The 18,393-nt window shown below is 45.5% G+C and overlaps 2 protein-coding genes across 7 annotated transcripts in view; one reads left to right on the top strand and one right to left on the bottom strand.

Annotated features, from left to right (window-relative positions):
- mfsd8l1 (major facilitator superfamily domain containing 8-like 1) overlaps positions 1-7,994 on the bottom strand; it is an 84,486-nt gene extending 76,492 nt beyond the window's left edge. For 2 of the 6 annotated variants that reach the window (XM_072474313.1, XM_072474314.1), the window contains exon 1: positions 7,686-7,988. Coding sequence is in view for 4 of the 6 variants with exons in the window: in XM_072474316.1 (XP_072330417.1) it covers positions 7,686-7,761 (76 nt within the window). In the remaining 2 variants the exon portion in view is untranslated. Of the gene's footprint in view, positions 1-7,685 lie in introns of all 6 variants that reach the window. The other 4 variants (XM_072474316.1, XM_072474315.1, XM_072474310.1 and 1 more) reach the window with 4 other exon arrangements.
- plaat1 (phospholipase A and acyltransferase 1) overlaps positions 7,543-18,393 on the top strand; it is a 63,572-nt gene continuing 52,721 nt past the window's right edge. Inside the window, exon 1 of the mRNA XM_072474320.1 lies at positions 7,543-7,732. Coding sequence (XP_072330421.1) covers positions 7,694-7,732 — 39 coding nt within the window. The 5' untranslated portion in view covers positions 7,543-7,693. The remainder of the gene's footprint in view (positions 7,733-18,393) is intronic.

The raw sequence follows: 18,393 nt of genomic DNA, 5'->3' as shown, positions 1-18,393 counted from the left end.
ACTCCCTTCTTTAGGGAACCTCACTCCACTCTGGAATTAGGACAAGCACTGACTGACTTTTGCAAAACAAAACCAACATCCTCGGTTTTGTATTCTACTGACTTGTCTGCATTTTCAAAGCAGTTTATTGTGCTATCCTTTAACCGAGAGGAAGGTACAAGAACGTGGAATAGTTTATTTGAATGGTACTGCACTCAAAATAGTTTCCTAACTTGAACTTCTATAGCAGTTCTACAATAGCGAATATTTTAGATTGAAGAGGCTTGACAGTGTCATCAATCTGACTATTCTACAATAGCCTTAATAATGATCTTTATTGTCACAAGTAGGCTTGCATTAACACTGCAATGAAGTTACTGTGAAAAGCCCCTAGTTGCCACATTCTGGCGCCTGTTCGGGTACACTGAGGGAGAATTCAGAATGTCCAAATTACCGAACAGCATATCTTTCGGGACTTGTGGGAAGAAACCGGAGCACCCGGAGGAAACCCACGCAGACACGGGGAGAACGTGCAGACTCTGCACGGACAGTGACTAAGCTGGGAATCGAATCTGGGACACTGGCGCTGTGAAGAAACAGTGCTAACCAATGCTCTGTGCTATCAGGCCACCCTACCGTTTCAACATGTACACTATTATTTATTCACCTTTATCCATAACAACATAATTTAACTTCCATACATGTCAATAAGCTTTAAAAATAAAGACCAGAGGTGGAATTCTCCAATAATGGGGCTATGTCCCCACTCCAGCACCAAAACACAGGAGTTTCACTCTGGACTTTCTTGAAGAGGGGGCTAGCAGGGCTCCGGAGTACTCCATGCAGTTTGGATGTAGTCAATTTGAGAAATTAGGGGTCAGTTCTGAAATAACCCAGAAGTTACTGTTTTAATCAGTCTAACATATCATGCGTGGCTATTTGAGTACATCTGAAATGTACAAAGTCTCAGGCTCTAACCCTAAGTCAGAGACATTCACAAGGGTCCCAGGGAGCAGGGAGGGATTGCTGATCAGAAGTTGAAACCTCCTAGGCAATGTCCATGGAGATGAGCACATCAGGACTTCTGCAAGGCATCTTGGGTCAGATGTCCAGAATCCAACAAAACGAAGACCTGAAAATGTGGATCAGTGCGACTGCACCAACCTTAAATCAGCACTCTTAGTTTCTCTCTTCGTAAAGTGAATCAGAATTACACCTTTCAGCGATTCTATCAATGGTTCAGCAGATGAATATGCTTTATGCTGTGATACAGTGATAGATACCTAGTCTCATTTCTGATCTATTGGGAGGTATTTTCTGTGCTGTAGTATCAACAGGAAAACAAAATAAGGCAAGTTCCATTTACGATGGTTACCCACTGACTAGTCCGATAAACTGTAAGTGTAGAAGATGGGAGTAGAGGACAGGTCCTTTTTCAGTAGTCAAATTGCCAATCAACAGGCGAGCATGAAGAGTAGCCACTTTAACAAGGTACTGCAAGGCTGCCTATAATCCAGGTCTTTACTCCAGCATGGACATCTGATGTTCAAATAGGAAAACTTGCAACAGCAGAGGTGAAAAAAACCCAATCCTATTCCAACATGCCTCATGTTTCCCAAGATATTTAGCAAGTCTATACGAAATTTCAGAACCAAAATTTACTTCAATAATTTCTTCACATCGCTTCTCAGAAAAAATCCTACACTTGCACAACTTCACTTCCCCTTGTCGTATAGTGAAATTTTCTGGGAGGACGTAATTGAGAAGTTACGCCCAAAATTAAATTCACTTACACCTAAATTTCCTGCCAATTTCATTAACCTGACAAGAAGGTAGAAAGTGTAAACAGACAGAAATGAGAATTAATACAGGGGGCTGAAGGGAGTATGAAAATTAAAGTTTTAAGCCATTTGACTAATATTCATATGCATCGATGCGACATGTTTAAGAACATAGAATCTTGGAAGATTTCAGTATCATAAATATTCAACAAAGCAGAAAATACAGATTTGTTTAAGGATATTGTTTTAAGTCACAATAAGATCTCAGAAAATAACTTGCTCCATTCTGTCTTTAACATTCTGGGTGCAATTTTACACCCATGTACAAACTGTGAAATTACAGGAAGTTCAAATGTAGCAACTCTTCAGTCTGTGAACAGAGGCTACATTCAGTTGAGGGATTTTTTAAAAAGGGTATAATAACGTGTGAAAATCTGGTCATTACATAAGTGCGTGCGTGCACAAATAAACTGAAAATCTCACCCCACAGAGACAGGAAACTACCACAGACAAATTTGGTATCTAGAGAAAAGATTCCACAGAAAGTCACAAACCAGTGCTGCAATCAGGCCCATGTGCTGCCCTCCCATCACTCATGAGAAACTCTAAGCATGCACAATGAGCCAAATCCCATTCAGGCCCCAAGATGTGGTAAACCTCAGCTCCACCTTCCACAGATCTGTCATTCTTCAGGTTCTCTCTTCAGTTGCATTGCCTCGTTAAACAGTCTCCATGCTGCCAAATTCTTGCAGTCCTACTACAGTTTCATCTAAGTCCAGACCCCCCAACCCAGTTCTACCAAACCCCAACATTGCCAGCGAACCAAAAACCAACATTACCTCGCATGTGTAGCCAAACCCAATTTCCCTTCCCAAGTACTGCTAAATGTCAGGGACCTGATTATTGCATGTTGCATATCATCTTGCTGCGTATTCTCAGTTTTCAAAATAGAAAGGAGTAAAAAAAAAAAATGGACAGCTCAAGGAGAACATTTTATAAAAGGCACTCTTTCCAGTTGCCACAAAGTAATGGTCATATTTGTGCAATACAATCCCAAAGCACCAGCAAAAATCCCAAATTAATAAATTAATAAAAATAGAATTTGGCTTCTTCAGTCAATGTAAATCAGCAGCCTCAATTATTATCGACAAGACATAAACAAACTTGCACATTTAAAAAGTGTAATTCCTGACAAAACAATGAACATAAAACCTTTCCCAAGTCATTCTCTGTGGGCGGGATTCTCAGGTCCGCCAGCCGCATGTTTCTCAGCCGCAAGCCATTCGCTGGCAGTGGGATTCTATCTTCCTGCCGATTGTCAATGGGATTTCCCATTGTAACCACCCTGCTCCACGGCAAAACCCACTGGGGAGGTGGCACTGCCGGTGGGAAAAGTGAACCCCGGAGACTTCCGGCCCGTATTTTCTCATCACCAAACCCACTGCTGGTGATTCTCCACTGCTGAATAGCTGATTTGAATCCTACAGCAGTAAAATGGTTATGACAAATGCAATTGTATGTTTAAAGTAGCACTGTTGGATAATTATAATAATGGGTGGAAATGATAATGTGAAATTAACCTCAGGTAAGATTAAGCTGTGCTGCGACTTAATAAAGCAAGACGGGACAGACTAATTAATTACAAACCAGTCATCGTAACCTGAATGGTGGACAAAATATTGGAAAGAGATTTAAGGACAGGAAACATTTTCATTTGGAAAGCCACTGATTAGTCAAGGATAATCAATATGGATTTGTTAAGGAAAGATCATGTCTGATTGAATATTTGAGAAATTAATCAGTAGGGTTGTTGAGGTTAGCACATTTGAATAGTGAATATGGATTTTAATAACGCTTTTTGACAAGATCCCATATGATAGACTAAAGCTCATGGAATCCAAAATTGATAACGTGGCAGGAAATAAAAGTGTCAATGGGTGTTTTTCGGTCTGTGAGGTATTACCAATGGGATTTTACAGAGTTCAGTACTGGATCCCTTGCTTCTCATGATTTTTAACCAAGGATTTAGACTTGAATGTCGGGGGCCGGCACGATTCAGAGGTTTGGAGATGATAGGAAAATTGGCCACGTGGTTAACAGTGAGGAAGAAAGCTGCACACTTCAGGAAGGTAGCAATATCCTGAGATATGTCAGGTAATGCATTTTGAGAGGACAAGAAAATAGGCAAGGGAATTCGCAGTAAATGGTAGAATATCAAGAGATGTAAAGGAACTAAAGGACCTTGGAGTGCATGTCCAGAGAACCGTGAAGATAGCAAGACAGGTCAATATGATGCTTGAGAAGGCATGTGGGATACTTGCTTCTATTGGCCAAAGGAGTAGAGTAAGGAGTAAAGTGGTTATGACAGAGCTACATAACACATGGCGCCACAGTGGTTAGCACTGCTGCCTCACAACGCCGAGGACCCATGTTAGATCCCAGCCCCGGGTCACTGTACATGAGGAGTTTGCACATTCTTCCAGTGTCTGCGTGGGTCTCACCCCCACATCCCAAAGATGTGCAGGGTAGGCGGATGGGCTCGCTAAATTGCTCCTTAATTGGAAAAAATTGGGTACTTTAAATTTATTTTTAAAAATAACGACATAAAACACTAGTTCGACCAGTTAGGTTACTGCATTACAGGATGTAATTGCACTGGACAGAGTACAGAGATGATTTATGAAGGTGTTGCCAGGAATAGAACGTTTTAGTTGTGAAGTAAGACTTGATAAACTGGGATTATTTTCTTTGGATCAAAGGAGACTGAGAGGAGGTTTAATTGAGATGTATAAAATTATGAGGGCCTTAAACAGACTGGATAGAAAGGTTCTATTTCACTTAGCATTGAATTAAAGTAATTAGTGGAAGGATTAAAGGGAATGGAGGAACATTTTCTTCAAGAAAGTGTTGGAGGTCTGAAACTTGTAGAGGCAAAACCCCTTAGCTTATTCAAAAATAAGTGGATATGCACTTGAAATGTCATAACCTAAGTGATATTAGGCAGGAAAACTGTTTTTTCAGCCGGTGGACACAATGGGCTAATGGTCCTCTGTGCTATAAATTTTCTACATTTTTATTAGTTTGCTGGTAAGGAACATTGACTAATCTCTGGTCATTTTGTCCCTCCTAAATGGTGAGGTTACCGTCCCTCATAGAAAGCCTCACATATCAGTACCAGGAGTTTACTATACATAGGGGACACATGTAACTGTTCGCCCAAATGGATCCAAGGCATTTGTAAATAAAATATGTACAAATCTCAATACATTCCTTAACGTTTTATAAATACATATATTTTACTTTCATTTAATAAGATATCCCCTAAGGGGTTTACAATTAGTATTGGGGTTGAAACCTGGAAATCATCTCATTTTCCCTAATGCTACACAATTTTGTAAATCAAAACAATAATGTTCACATCTCAAAATAACAGCACGCTATTTAACTCAGCAGACCGATTCCCTTTGATGCATGTTACATACGTGCCAACGACTGCTCCTGACCACAGCCACCTTCTCTTAGTGGTGTTGAAAGTTCTGGGGGTTTCAACAATTCTGTCTTCATCTCCCTCCCATAGCCTCTGCCTGACTCTCAATCACTGAAGATGCGTGATCTGTCTGCATATTCCAGATTCTGTTCAATTTAATCATTTAATGTTGTTGTCTTGCTCACTTTGGGAATCGTAAAGCTCTTTTCCCCAGTGACACTTCCCCCAAAGGCATAAAATCTCTGGCAGCACGTTTTTAAATTGTTATTGCTTGTTGCGAGTGCACAGCCGTCAATGGCATTTCCAGATAAAATGTCAAAGTGACAGTTGCACTACCGGCTACTGAACAAAAGACCCTGAAGTTTAAGAGTAGAATGCAAGCATTAAAGATAACAGCGTGGATTAAAGTGTAGACAGATCTGCCATTATTCTTTTTTTTGCTTTGGCGACTTTTAATGAGGAGGTGACCAAGCATGTGGATGAAGGTAAAGCAGTGGATGTAGTGTACATGGATTTTAGTAAGGCATTTGATAAGGTTCCCCGTGGTAGGCTTCTGCAGAAAGTAAGGAGGCATGGGATAGTGGGAAATGTGGCCAGTTGGATAACGAACTGGCTAACCGATAGAAGTCAGAGAGTGGTGGTGGATGGCAAATTTTCAGCCTGGATACCAGTTACCAGTGGCGTACCGCAGGGATCAGTTCTGGGTCCTCTACTGTTTGTGATTTTCATTAATGACTTGGATGAGGGAGTTGAAGGGTGGGTCAGTAAATTTGCAGACGATACGAAGATTGGTGGAGTTGTGGATAGTGAGGAAGGCTGTTGTCGGCTGCAAAGAGACATAGATAGGATGCAGGGCTGGGCTGAGAAGTGGCAGATGGAGTTTAACCCTGAAAAGTGTGAGGTTGTCCATTTTGGAAGGACAAATATGAATGCTGAATACAGGGTTAACGGTAGAGTTCTTGGCAATGTGGAGGAGCAGAGAGATCATGGGGTCTATGTTCATACATCTTTGAAAGTTGCCACTCAAGTGGATAGAGCTGTGAAGAAGGCCTATGGTGTGCTCACGTTCATTAACAGAGGGATTGAATTTAAGAGCCGTGAGGTGATGATGCAGCTGTACAAAACTTTGGTAAGGCCACATTTGGAGTACTGTGTACAGCTCTGGTTGCCTCATTTTAGGATGTGGAAGCTTTGGAAAAGGTGCAAAGGAGATTTACCAGAATGTAGCCTGGAATGGAGAGTAGGTCTTACGAGGAAAGGTTGAGGGTGCTAGGCCTTTTCTCATTAGAACGGAGAAGGATGAGGGGCGACTTGATAGAGGTTTATAAGATGATCAGGGGAATAGATAGAGTAGACAGTCAGAGACTTTTTCCCCGGGTGGAACAAGCCATTACAAGGGGAAATAAATTTAAGGTGAAAGGTGGAAGATATAGGAGGCATGTCAGAGGTAGGTTCTTTACCCAGAGAGTAGTGGGGGCATGGAATGCACTGCCTGTGGAAGTAGTTGAGTCGGAAACATTAGGGACCTTCAAGCAGCTATTGAATAGGTACATGGATTACGGTAAAATGATATAGTGTAGATGTATTTGTTCTTAAGGGCAGCACGGTAGCATTGTGGATAGCACAATTGCTTCACAGCTCCAGGGTCCCAGGTTCGATTCCGGCTTGGGTCACTGTCTGTGCAGAGTCTGCACATCCTCCCCGTGGCTGCGTGAGTTTCCTCCGGGTGCTCCGGTTTCCTCCCACAGTCCAAAGATGTGTAGGTTAGGTGGATTGGCCATGATAAATTGCCTTTAGTGTCCAAAATTGCCCTTGGTGTTTGGTGGAGGTGTTGAGTTTGGCTAGGGCACTCTTTCCAAGAGCCGGTGCTCTTTCCAAGAGCCAGTGCAGACTCAAAGGGCCGAATGGCCTCCTTCTGCACTGTAAATTCAATGATAATCTATGATTAATCTAGGACAAAGGTTCGGCACAACATTGTGGGCCGAAGGGCCTGTTCTGTGCTGTCTTTTCTATGTTCTATGTTTTCTATGTTCTAAACTAATCCTTCATTTAAAAATAAGTTGGCAGGCGAGCACGCTGATTTGCCATGAGGCTGAGCAGGGAGTGTTTGAAACATAATTATTCAGTAAAATGTCCTTTCCCCAGAGTCTCTGCTAGCCGTCCTACACGTTTGTTAAATGGTTGAAGGTAAATCTGAATGAGTGCTGGATGGCTACACAGCTACACATGGCATTATGACTGAAAGTCCACCGGATAAAACATTAGCAGGTGCCCTGCACCGGCGGCTCGGACTTTCCCCCCTCTCCCTGCTGGAGCTGCAAACCCAGTTAACAGCCCGGGCGCAGGCTTGAAAACGCAGATGTGACTGTTTACAGCCTCTTCAGGCAGGCGGCCAGCGGGCTACCGGGATGCAGCGAGAGGGTCTGCTCCTTGCTTACCGTACTCGATGCCGCTGAAGAGGAAGAGGAGACCGATGGTGATATTGGTGAGCCTGCGCTTGGTGCGCTGCTCCATGGCGACAACTCCCTGCCTTCCAGCCGGCCGGCCGGAGGACGCAACGACTGCCCGGCACCAGGCCGTCGGACACGGCAGCTCTGCTCTGCCTTCCCCTCTCCCCCAGGTTGAGGTAGTGCGGGCGGAACCGCACTGAGCTGAGGCGACTTTCAGCTGCCAGCCGCGGCCTGCTCGATGTCCCTCAGGCCGCGGTGGTCACCCGCCGCTCGCTCCACGGTGAGAGCGTGTCACCTGCATCAGCGCCGCCCCTTACCACCTGGCCCCACCCACCTGCATCAGCGCCGCCCCTTACCACCTGGCCCCACCCACCTGCATCAGCGCCGCCCCTTACCACCTGGCCCCACCCACCTGCAACAGCCCCGCCCCTTACCACCTGGCCCCACCCACCTGCAACAGCCCCGCCCCTTACCACCTGGCCCAGCCCACCAGCAACGACCTCGCCCCTTATCACCTCCCCCCACAATAGGGCCACCTGACCAGCCCCGGCCCTTACCACCTGGCCCTGCCCAGCTTGACCACACCCTATATGCCCCATCCCTTACTACCTGAAACAATGATGTGGAGATGCTGGCGTTGGACTGGGGTGGGCACAGTAAGAAGTCTTACGACACCAGGTTATAAAGTAGAACAGGTTTGTTTCAAATCACTAGCTTTCAGAGCACTGCTCCTGCCTCAGGTGAATGAAGAAGTAGGTTCCAGAAACATATATATATATATGTAGACAAAGTCAAAGATGCAAGACAATACTTTTTACAGATCCAGAGAGAGGGATAATCACAGGTTAAAGAGGTGTGAGTTGTCTCAAGCCAGGACAGTTGGTAGGATTTCGCAGGCCAGATGGTGGGGGGTGAATGTAATGCGACATGAATCCAAGGTCCCAGTTGAGGCCTTACTCATGTGTGCGGAACTTGGCTATAGGTTTCTGCTAGGCGATTCTGCGTTGTCGCGTGTCCTGAAGGCTGCCTTGGAGAACGCTTACCCAAAGATCAGAGGCTGAATGCCCTTGTCTGCTGAAGTGTTCCCTGACTGGAAGGGAACATTCCTGCCTGCCGATTGTCATGCGATGTCCGTTCATCCGTTGTCGCAGCATCTGCATAGTCTCGCCAATGTACCACGCTTCGGGACATCCTTTCCTGCAGCGTATGAGGTAGACAACGTTGGCCGAGTCACACGAGTATGTACCACGTACCTGGTGGGTGGTGGTCGCACATGTAATGGTGCTACCCATGTCGATGATCTGGCACATCTTGCAGAGATTGCCATGGCAGGGTTGTGTGGTGTCGTGGTCGGTGTTCTGAAGGCTGGGTAGTTTGCTGCAAATAATGGTTTGAGGTTGCGCGGTTGTTTGAAGGCAAGTAGTGGGGGTCAAGTAGTGGAAGTGTCGGGATGACCTTGGCAAGATGTTCGTCTTCATCGATGACGTGTTGAAGGCTGCGAAGAAGACGCCAAGGTCATCCCCATGGCCAGTTGTCTTCACTAACACTGTTTCTCAGCAGCTTTGCTCACCATTTTACTGGTTGGCATATCAAAATTCACCAGCATCTCCATGTTCCCATACAGGCCAATCGGGATCCATTATTTTTGTTGATGTTTGATTGTAAATTGCAGAAATGCTATAAGCCTGACTTTGAAATCTGCAACACCTAATTTTCTTGCTAGTTCCAGGGTAAAGATTTGGATAGATCAGTAAGAAATGGCGAGTCCATTCAGGCGATTCTGCAACTTAATTTCCAACTGCAGCCTCTTGCTAGGCTTTACTCAGTTTGCACACATATTCTTAGGCATCTGCCTAAGTTGTGTAGAAAAATGCTTTCAATCTTGAACATTCTTCTTGGATATTTTCAATTCACTAGCTGCTGCACAATTATTTGTCTGCTCTGCAATCTCAATGATTTTAAGTTTGAACTGGACTGTGTATCAGCCATTCCTTCTCAGCACTGTTGCCATTTTGGAGGGCGGGATTGGTGGAAATGCAGCACACACCAGTGAGGTGGTAGCCTTGACAGCACTTGTTGATGCACAAATACGAGGAGCTGGACAACTGCCTTCAGTGGTGTGCCATTCTCTGATTCTATCAATGAATAATTTTGCACCAAGATGAGTTCGATTTCAGTGGCAAGAGAGTGTTAAGTTCAAAGAGAATGGATCTTGGGCAGCATGGTGGCGTAGTGGGTTAGCCCTGTTGCCTCACGGCGCCGAGGTCCCAGGTTCGATCCCAGCTCTGGGTCACTGTCCGTGTGGAGTTTGCACATTCTCCCCGTGTTTGCGTGGGTTTCGCCCCCACAACCCAAAGATGTGCAGGCTAGGTGGATTGGCCACGCTAAATTGCCCTTTAATTGGAAAAGAATAATTGGGTACTCTGAATTTATATAAAAAATATATAAAAGCCAGGAGTCAACATTTACACAAGATCAACCATTACTTGAGTATGTACGGTAAACCAGAAATAAAAATAGAAAATGCTGGAAAGAAGTGCAGCACTTTTTCTCGCTCCACAGATGTCGCCCACCTACGGAGTATTTCCAACACTTTATTTCCGATTTTCAGTATCTGCAGCATTTTGCTTTTGTATCTAAACCAGATTGTTTGGAACCTTGGATGTTCCATTTGATCCTCCAACCACATATTCACTAAGACTGTCTATTTCCACCTCCATAGCATCACCTGACATACCCCTGCCACAGCTCATCTGCTGTTGAAACTGTCATTTGTATCTTTGTTACCTTTATTCCTGCTTGTTCCAAAACATTCCTGGCTGGTCTCCTGCATTCTATCTTTCATATGGGCAGCACGATAGAACAGTGGTTAGCACTGTTGATTCACACCACCAGGTACCCGGGTTCGATCCCCCATCTTCGGTCACTGTCGGTGCGGAGTCTGCACGTTCTTCCCATGTCTACGTGGATTTCCTCCGGGCGCTCCAGTTTCCTCCCACAAGTCCCAATAACGTACTGTTAGGTGAATTGTACATTCTGAATTCTCCCTCAGTGCACCCGAACAGGCACTGGAGTGTGGCGACTGGGGGATTTTCACAGTAACTTCATTGTAGTATTAATGTGTGCCTACTTGTGACACTAATAAAGATTATTCAAATGCAGGACATTCAAAAAGCTGCCTAACTTACACAAAGTTCTAATCACCTATGCTCACTGACCTACATTGGCTTCATGTCAATCAATATTTTTAAATTCTCATCCTGTTTCAAATTCGTCCATGGCCTTGTCACTCCCTATCTTTGTACTCTCCTCCAGGCCCACAACCTTCCAAGATATCTTCACTTCTCTAATTCTGACCTCTTGAGCATCCTCACTGGTCACCGTACCTTCAGTTGTCAAGCTCTGCAATTCCTTCCCTACATTTCTTTGCCTTGCTATCCTCAAGACACTTCTTAAAACCTACTTCTTTGACCAAGCTTTTGACAGCCATTTCTGTCTCGGAACTCATAACCCTGAAATATAATCCTGAGCTACAGAAGCCCTAGAATAGGAAGTTATACTTAAAGATAAGGAAAGATACATTCCTCAGCCGCAGAAAAATACTTTTCACTGTTCTTCGGTACATGTGACAATAAATCAAAATCAATCAATCCAAGAGGGGAGGAGGCTTGAGTGAAGCATAAATAAACACTCATATGAACTGATTGAGCCAAATGGCCTGCTTCTGTGCTATATATCCTACATGATCATGAAGAAAATATCTGCATAACTTCTTCTCTTCTGAATTCCAGCCTCGAGATAAAGGGTAACATTATAAAATTATTGTTTTTGATTATTTTTTTGTTTGAGCACTAATGTTTAGTGATTTTTACATGGAACATCTGTTATAAAGAGCAGAGTTCCATCAAGTCAGTCAACTCAGATCACAAAGTAGAAGGACAATGTACAAATACCACAACAAGAGATTCTAACCATCTCCCCTTGACATTATTATCATTGAATACCTCATCATCAGCATCCTGGAGGTGGGAATTCTGCAACAAGTAACTCTCCTCCCAACTACCTCAATGCATAAGGAGCAATGGAATTTTCTCCACTTGCCTAGATGAGTTTCGCTCCAATAGCACTCAAGTAGGTTGTGTTGCTAACTTTTGATTGGCTCTTAAATGTTGCTCGTGGTGTCTTTACTTAATTTGCTCTGTTTCTATAACCTTTGCTCTAGAATCGCCAGGTTTATGATACCATCACGAGGTTCAAGTTCAAGTGCTGATCAATAACTCAATACACCAGTTAGTAAGTTTCAAATCAAAACACATTTATTATACACAGTCAATCACTACTCATGCATAAACTCTACTTACTAGACTATCTCTATCACTAAAAGGCCTATACTTAGCTTCGGAACTGGCCCACCAGGTCAGGGGAACAAATGGCCTTTCGTTCGATTCTGAGTCTGCAGGATTCAAAACTGGTATAGACTGGTAGCTAGGAGCGCCTATCTCGTAGCGTGCGTTGACTGGAGACTTACTTGGTTGATGCAGCGGCTAGGCAGGTCACTGTCAAGGGTTGTTTCGAGCTGCTGAGTGACCCTGCCAAGAAGGACAAATTGAACTTGGGGGCTCTACTTTATAGTCCCCAGGGGCTTCGCGCCATTCGGGGCGGACCCCGTATCTGGTTCCAAGTGATTGGACTACGTTCTGATCATTTGGATCGATTTCTCCAATACTGGAGCCATTCCCTGATCGCTGGGCGGTTCCTTAGTGTCCGTTGGCCTTCCTTTGTCTTGGATCCTGCTGGCGCCGAGGAGTCTGGCTTGGCCTTATTTACCTTAAATGTTTCCAATTGTTCCCGGGGATCACTCATTAATATGCAGATGGTTGCTAGTTTCAGTGCTGTATGGGTTTCTGCAAGTTCTAATACACAGGAAACTTTGCACCTGTTTGTTTTTCCTGGCTTGACTGAATTTCCCTGCATTCTTTGCGGATCTCCATTTTAAGTCGTGAAGTGGCTAATCCAGGTGGCTACACATCCTCCTTGTGATCCCTAACGCGAAGCGTGAAGGATCACATAACTGCGTCGTCTTCACTCCCTGACCCAGCGAGCGCTTTTCCATGGCCTCTACACTGACCATAACTATGCACAAAAATTTTAACTGACAAATGTAAGTGGCGCTATGTTACAACAGGGACATGCAATACAACATGAAAAAATGGAACCTCTAACTATCTTCCATAAACTACACTCACTTAAACATCCAATCATACTAACTTCCTAACAGTACAAAAATAATAGCAGCATTCACATTTTCCTCTGGCTTGGCGTTCAAGCACAGAGTTGTACAATCTTTCATTTGCAAATGAGACATCTTTCTTTATTTACAGATGACGCAAACGAATGTCCTTTATTGTAGATCAAGGGGTTCGGGGGCCTGGTGAAAACCAAAAATAGGGGATCTCATCCTGTATACCGGGGTGCGAGAGCGGTGGGCTCTCCTTCGCCATTTTCTCATACGGATAGTCTGCACGATGCTGCAGAATATCGCCAATGCTAGAAGGGACTCAATTACGTATGAAAGGGAGTACCATGTTACAAACGTATCGCACCATGATGGTGTGTTGTTACTTGTCACTGGGCTCTGGGTGCTATGGGGAAGTGAATCATTGACGGCCGGGGGGGGTTGGGGTCAGGGGGTTCGCGTTCGCACGTAACCGAATACAAATTCCAATGGTAACGAAAAACACGTATGATGTCTTCATTGTTCTCTTCTCTTCCTTTTCGTCTCTTCTCTCTTCCTGGAGCTCCTGGAATTCTGTGGATCAAGCATAGTTTCTGTTACGATCTTGTTTAATATCTTGTATGTTAGCATGTCTGTCTTTTAGTGCCAATTGCCCTTTATAATTGGTCACCATGTGCAACTCCCTCTTTTTTTTTAAACCGAAAATTTGGACTAGACATCTAAGAAAATACTGCCATACTGCGAGCCGTCTCGCAGCCTGTGTGATTTACCATCACAGTTTTGAGGATGTAAATAGCATAGGGCAGCCACCATAGGTTGCCAAAACCAAACAAAAGAATTTTGAACGTAACGAGCCAAAATGGGGTGCGTATGGACCGCGGCGGGTAAGATGTGGATGGAATCCCCGGGTAGGACAGTGATCAATGCCGTTTGTGCTCTACCCGAGCGTAGCTGACCAGAGCGGGGTCCTCAGGCAAGGTGGAGACCAATGCCGTTTCTCCACTGCCTGAGCAACCGGCAAGACGAGTAAGAATGTGGTCGTCGTGGGGCTGCCTCTCGTGATTACCTTCGAATCAGGAGAGTAGTTATGATTGTTGTCTGTCAACAGACTAGTTCCTCTGAACTATTGTTTGGGACAAACTTGTACCTTTAACCATTTTCTGTCGACAGACTAGTTCCTCTGAAGTATTGTCTGGGACAAACTAGATCCTCTAACAATTTTCTGTCAACAGACTAGTTCCTCTGAACTATTGTCTGGGACAGACTTGTTCCATTAACAGCCGGGCGTCAACGGAGTGGTGGCGTGGGGCCGTGAAACTTCCGAGTTTACAAACAACACATAACGATAACATTAACGAACAAACATTGAACAAACATGCTGCAGGTTCCATCAGAAAGGACACCGTTTCTCCCAAGCGGTTCCTTTAAAACATCATCTGGACACCTCAGTTATCGGTTGCGAACAGGGTCGCAAAGGGGTTCTTGTTTGGGAGTCAGACTCAATGTCATCATCTTCTCCCAGAAGCCATACTCTTGAGTGGATGAGGGTTGCTAAAGCTGCATGGTGTGACTTAGGGTCCATCTCGTCATTTCGGACGAGCCTGTACGAATTGTCATGGTGCCAAATAGTTGTATCTAATTCTGTGGAGATGGAGTCGGGGTCGTCATCGTAGGGCGGTGGTCTTTGGTGAGGTTTGTCAAGGAATGTGATCAGGAAGGGATCACTCGAATTGTGTTCAGATTCGCTGGGTGTGGGGCCTGTTGCCTGGGGATAGTGGGGATGTGTGCTGTGGCTATCGTCTGTGTCACAGTCGCTGTTGCTGCTGCCTGTGGGCGTTCCAGGGCGGAGTCTAGAGTTCGGGAGCGGAGTCGAGGTCGAGACCGTGGATGGGGTGGGCGTGTTGCGGGAGGGTAGGGAAACGTTGACTGTGGGTGGGGCGTGGTCTGCTGCGTCGAGCATGACGTGGTGTGTGTGGTTAGACTGCGAGCCGTATGCCTTTAGCTGGTTAATATGGAACCACGCGGTCTTCCCGTTGGGGTACTTGATCTTGTAAACGGAGGGCTTACTTTGTCCGCAACGGAGTACGGACCCGAATACTTAGGTGACAGGAATGTGCTGGTGTTGTAAATGGAGAGCATGACCTGCTGTCCTATATCAAACTCAGTCGCGTGCACTGTCTTGTCGAAACAGGCCTTGCTCTGTTTCTTCCTGGTGCCTAATTTTACTGCGGCTGCTAGCTGAGCCATTTTTACATTCTCAACTAACTGTTTCACTGCGTTCTCGTATGTGAGGGCCATTACTTCGGGGCTGATCAAGTCAAGTCCTAATAAAAATTCTGTGCCTTTCATGGGACGTCCGGTCATGAGTGTGGGGTGTATCCTGTGGATGTCGAAACAGTGTTACGCAAAAACATTAGTGCAAAAGGGAGGACTGAATCCCAAGTGGTGCTGTTCTGTTGGACCATTTTCCTGAGGGTTGCTTTTAGGGTCCGATTCATTCGCTCCACGATACCACTTGACTGGGGGTGGTCTGCGATGTGGAATTTTTAGGTAATGCCAAATATCGTGAGGACGTTCTTCATGACACATCCCGTAAAATGGGAACCTTGGTCGGATTCAATGCTGCAGGGGAGTCCCCATATCGTAAAGATGTGGTGGGTTAAAATCTTTGCTGTAATCTTTGCCGTGTTTGTCCCAGGTGGGAATGCTTCTACCCATTTCGTAAACGTGTCTATCACAACTAACACATACTTGTGACCATTCCTGCTAGGGGGCAATGGTCCTATAAAATCAATCTGGAGGTTAGTTCAGGGGCCATTAACAGGGCGGGTGTGGCTAAGCTGAGCTTTCTTCGCATATCTGTCCGAATTGTTTTGGGCACAGATAAGGCAATTTTCAACATAGTGCGTGACGTCTTCCTTTAAATCCGGCCACCAACAGAGCTGCCTGAGATGGGCTGTAGTGGGGTCAATTCCCTGATGCTCATGACTATCATGGAACAAACAAATAAGCTGATTCCTGTCCTGTTCAGGAACCACATAAAGGGTGTCTTTTAGGACCACACCATCATGTGTGGTCAGTGCATTTTTAAACCTATCATATGGGGCTGGAAATCTTCCTTTTAAAATCTCCCTGAGATTACTATCTTGTTTCAGGGCCTGCACTAAATCTTCGATATTTGTCTCTGAGACCTGAGCTGCATTCACTGGGGCGCTTTCGGAGCGGTTCCAAAAATGTCAATGTCTGGATCCTGCTTTAGCCAGTGCGTTGGCTTTTACATTTCCAGGTGGGGAGGAACAGTGGTGACTTCGCACTTTAATGATACCGAATATCCTGTCCTGTGCTTTGTCCAAAATGTGCCGGAGCAATGGGGCTGAAGGGAGGGGTTTTCCGTCCGCGGAAACAAATCCTCTTGCAGGGGTAGGAATTCTGTGAGGCTGTTACAGACATAGAGGCTGTCCGGGTATATGTCTGCTGGGCTGGGGAAGGAAACTGGGTGATCTATAATGTACGCAATGGCTGCTAGTTCTGCCGCCTGCGCGCTTAAGTGTCCTGGTAGTTTTAACGAGATTTCTTCTAGGGCACGTCCCTGCGCGTCCTCAACATAGACGCCGCATCCTGTAATGCACTTCCCATTTAATACATTGGAAGAACCATCCACATATATTCTCAAGGGTGCGCATGTGTCTGTGTGCTGGGGGCTCTGGGGTGAACTACCTATCTTTTCGCGATAAAGGGGCCTGTGTTGTGGTGCGGTGAGATGATTTCACATTCGTGGGGGGTGCCTGGGTACTGAAGGTTGTCGGCTAGGAAAGTGTGGGTCTTGGTCCTTTTTACTGTGATGTCCCGTCCCTGCAAAAGAAGGGTCCACCTGGCCGCTCTGATCTGGCTTACTGTCCCATCCTTAAGTCGTCCGTCTAGTAAAAGTTGGGTGGGGGTGTGTTCCATGAGGATTGTGATGGGGTTTAGTCCGGTGATGTATGAAAAGTATTGAACTGCCCAGAAAACTGCGAGCAGGTGCCTTTCACAGGCCGGAAATCCCTGCTCCACAGGATCTAAAACTCTGGAGGCGTAAGCCACGGGTCTTAACTGTTCGTGCCGTTCCTGGAGGAGCACGGCCGAAAGGGTTCGATCTGTGCTAGCTATCTCTATAGCATAGGGGGAAAGTGGGTCTGGAACCTGTAGTACGGGGGCTGCAATGAGTGCACGCTTTAAAGCATCTACGGCATCTGTGTGCCGCGGAAGCCATTCGCAAGGGGCTCCTTTCTTTAGGAGTTCCGAGAGGGGTGCTGCTTTGGTGGCGAAGCCGTCAATATGGTTTCGGCAGTAGCCAACCAGTCCTAAAAACGACCGGAGGGCGGAAACATTCTGGGGAAGGGGCAATTTGACAATCGAGTCAATTCTTTTATGCTTGATCTCGCGTTTACCATGCATGATAATCATTCCCAAATATACCACTTTGTTTTCCAGAAGTTGGGCCTTCTTGGGGTTCACTTTACATCCAATTTGCTGTAGGAGTTCCAGGAGTTCAGCCAGAAGCGCGATGTGCTCTGCCTTGGTGTCTGTCTGCAGTAATAGGTCGTCCACATACTGGACCAGACATTCGGGGCGAGAAAATTTTGATAAACCATTAGCCAGCTGTCGGTGGAAAATGGAGGGGGAGTTGTGGAAGGCATGTCCACGTGTACTGCTGACCTTTAAATGTGAAGGCAAATTGTACTGGCACGCTTTTGCCAATGGAATGGACCAGAATCCGTTACTGATGTCCAAAACCGTAAAATAGCGTGAGTTGAGTCCCTGTTTGAGCATGGTCTCGGGACTTGTGGCTACCGTGGGGGCTGCTGCGTGGGTGACTTTGTTGAGTTCCCGGTAATCGAATGTCAGTCGCTATGATTCATGGGGCTTTCTCACTGGCCAAATAAGGGCATTATTAGTAGAGGCTACTGATCTAAGTACTCCTTGTTCTAATAGACTATCAATGACTTTTGAGATTTCTCCCTCTGCCTCTCGGGGAAATCCATATTGCTTCTGGGGTCTAGGGTCAGGGCCTGTTATTTGAACCAAACCAACCATCCTGCCGCAGTCATGTTTATGACTTGCAAATACGGTCCTGTTTTTCTGAAAAGCTGCCCTAACCTGTTTGTCTGTGCTAATCGTGTTCGGGTCAAACCAAAAATCGCTGACTGCGCTAATCTTATTAGCATACTCACCTACTGTGAGCGTTGTGGGGGCTCTTGCTGATTTTGTCATCTTCCAGACACATTGATTTACCGGGTCAAATGATAGGTTGTGGGAGTTCATGAAATCGATGCCCAAAATGTGTTCTGCTGTGTGGTCCAGATCGACCAAAACTATGGGGTGTTTTGTTGTAATGTTGCCAATTTGAATGGGTCCAGGGGCTGTGATGTGTCCCTGTTGTGAGTGGCCTGTGAAGCCGCTGAGGGTGATTGAGGCTGTAGT

The sequence above is a fragment of the Scyliorhinus torazame genome, chromosome 14 (assembly GCF_047496885.1).
Source record: "Scyliorhinus torazame isolate Kashiwa2021f chromosome 14, sScyTor2.1, whole genome shotgun sequence".
Taxonomy (NCBI): domain Eukaryota; kingdom Metazoa; phylum Chordata; class Chondrichthyes; order Carcharhiniformes; family Scyliorhinidae; genus Scyliorhinus; species Scyliorhinus torazame.
The sequence above is the reverse complement of the archived record's forward strand: the minus strand, read 5'-3'. Positions and strand labels throughout refer to the sequence as shown.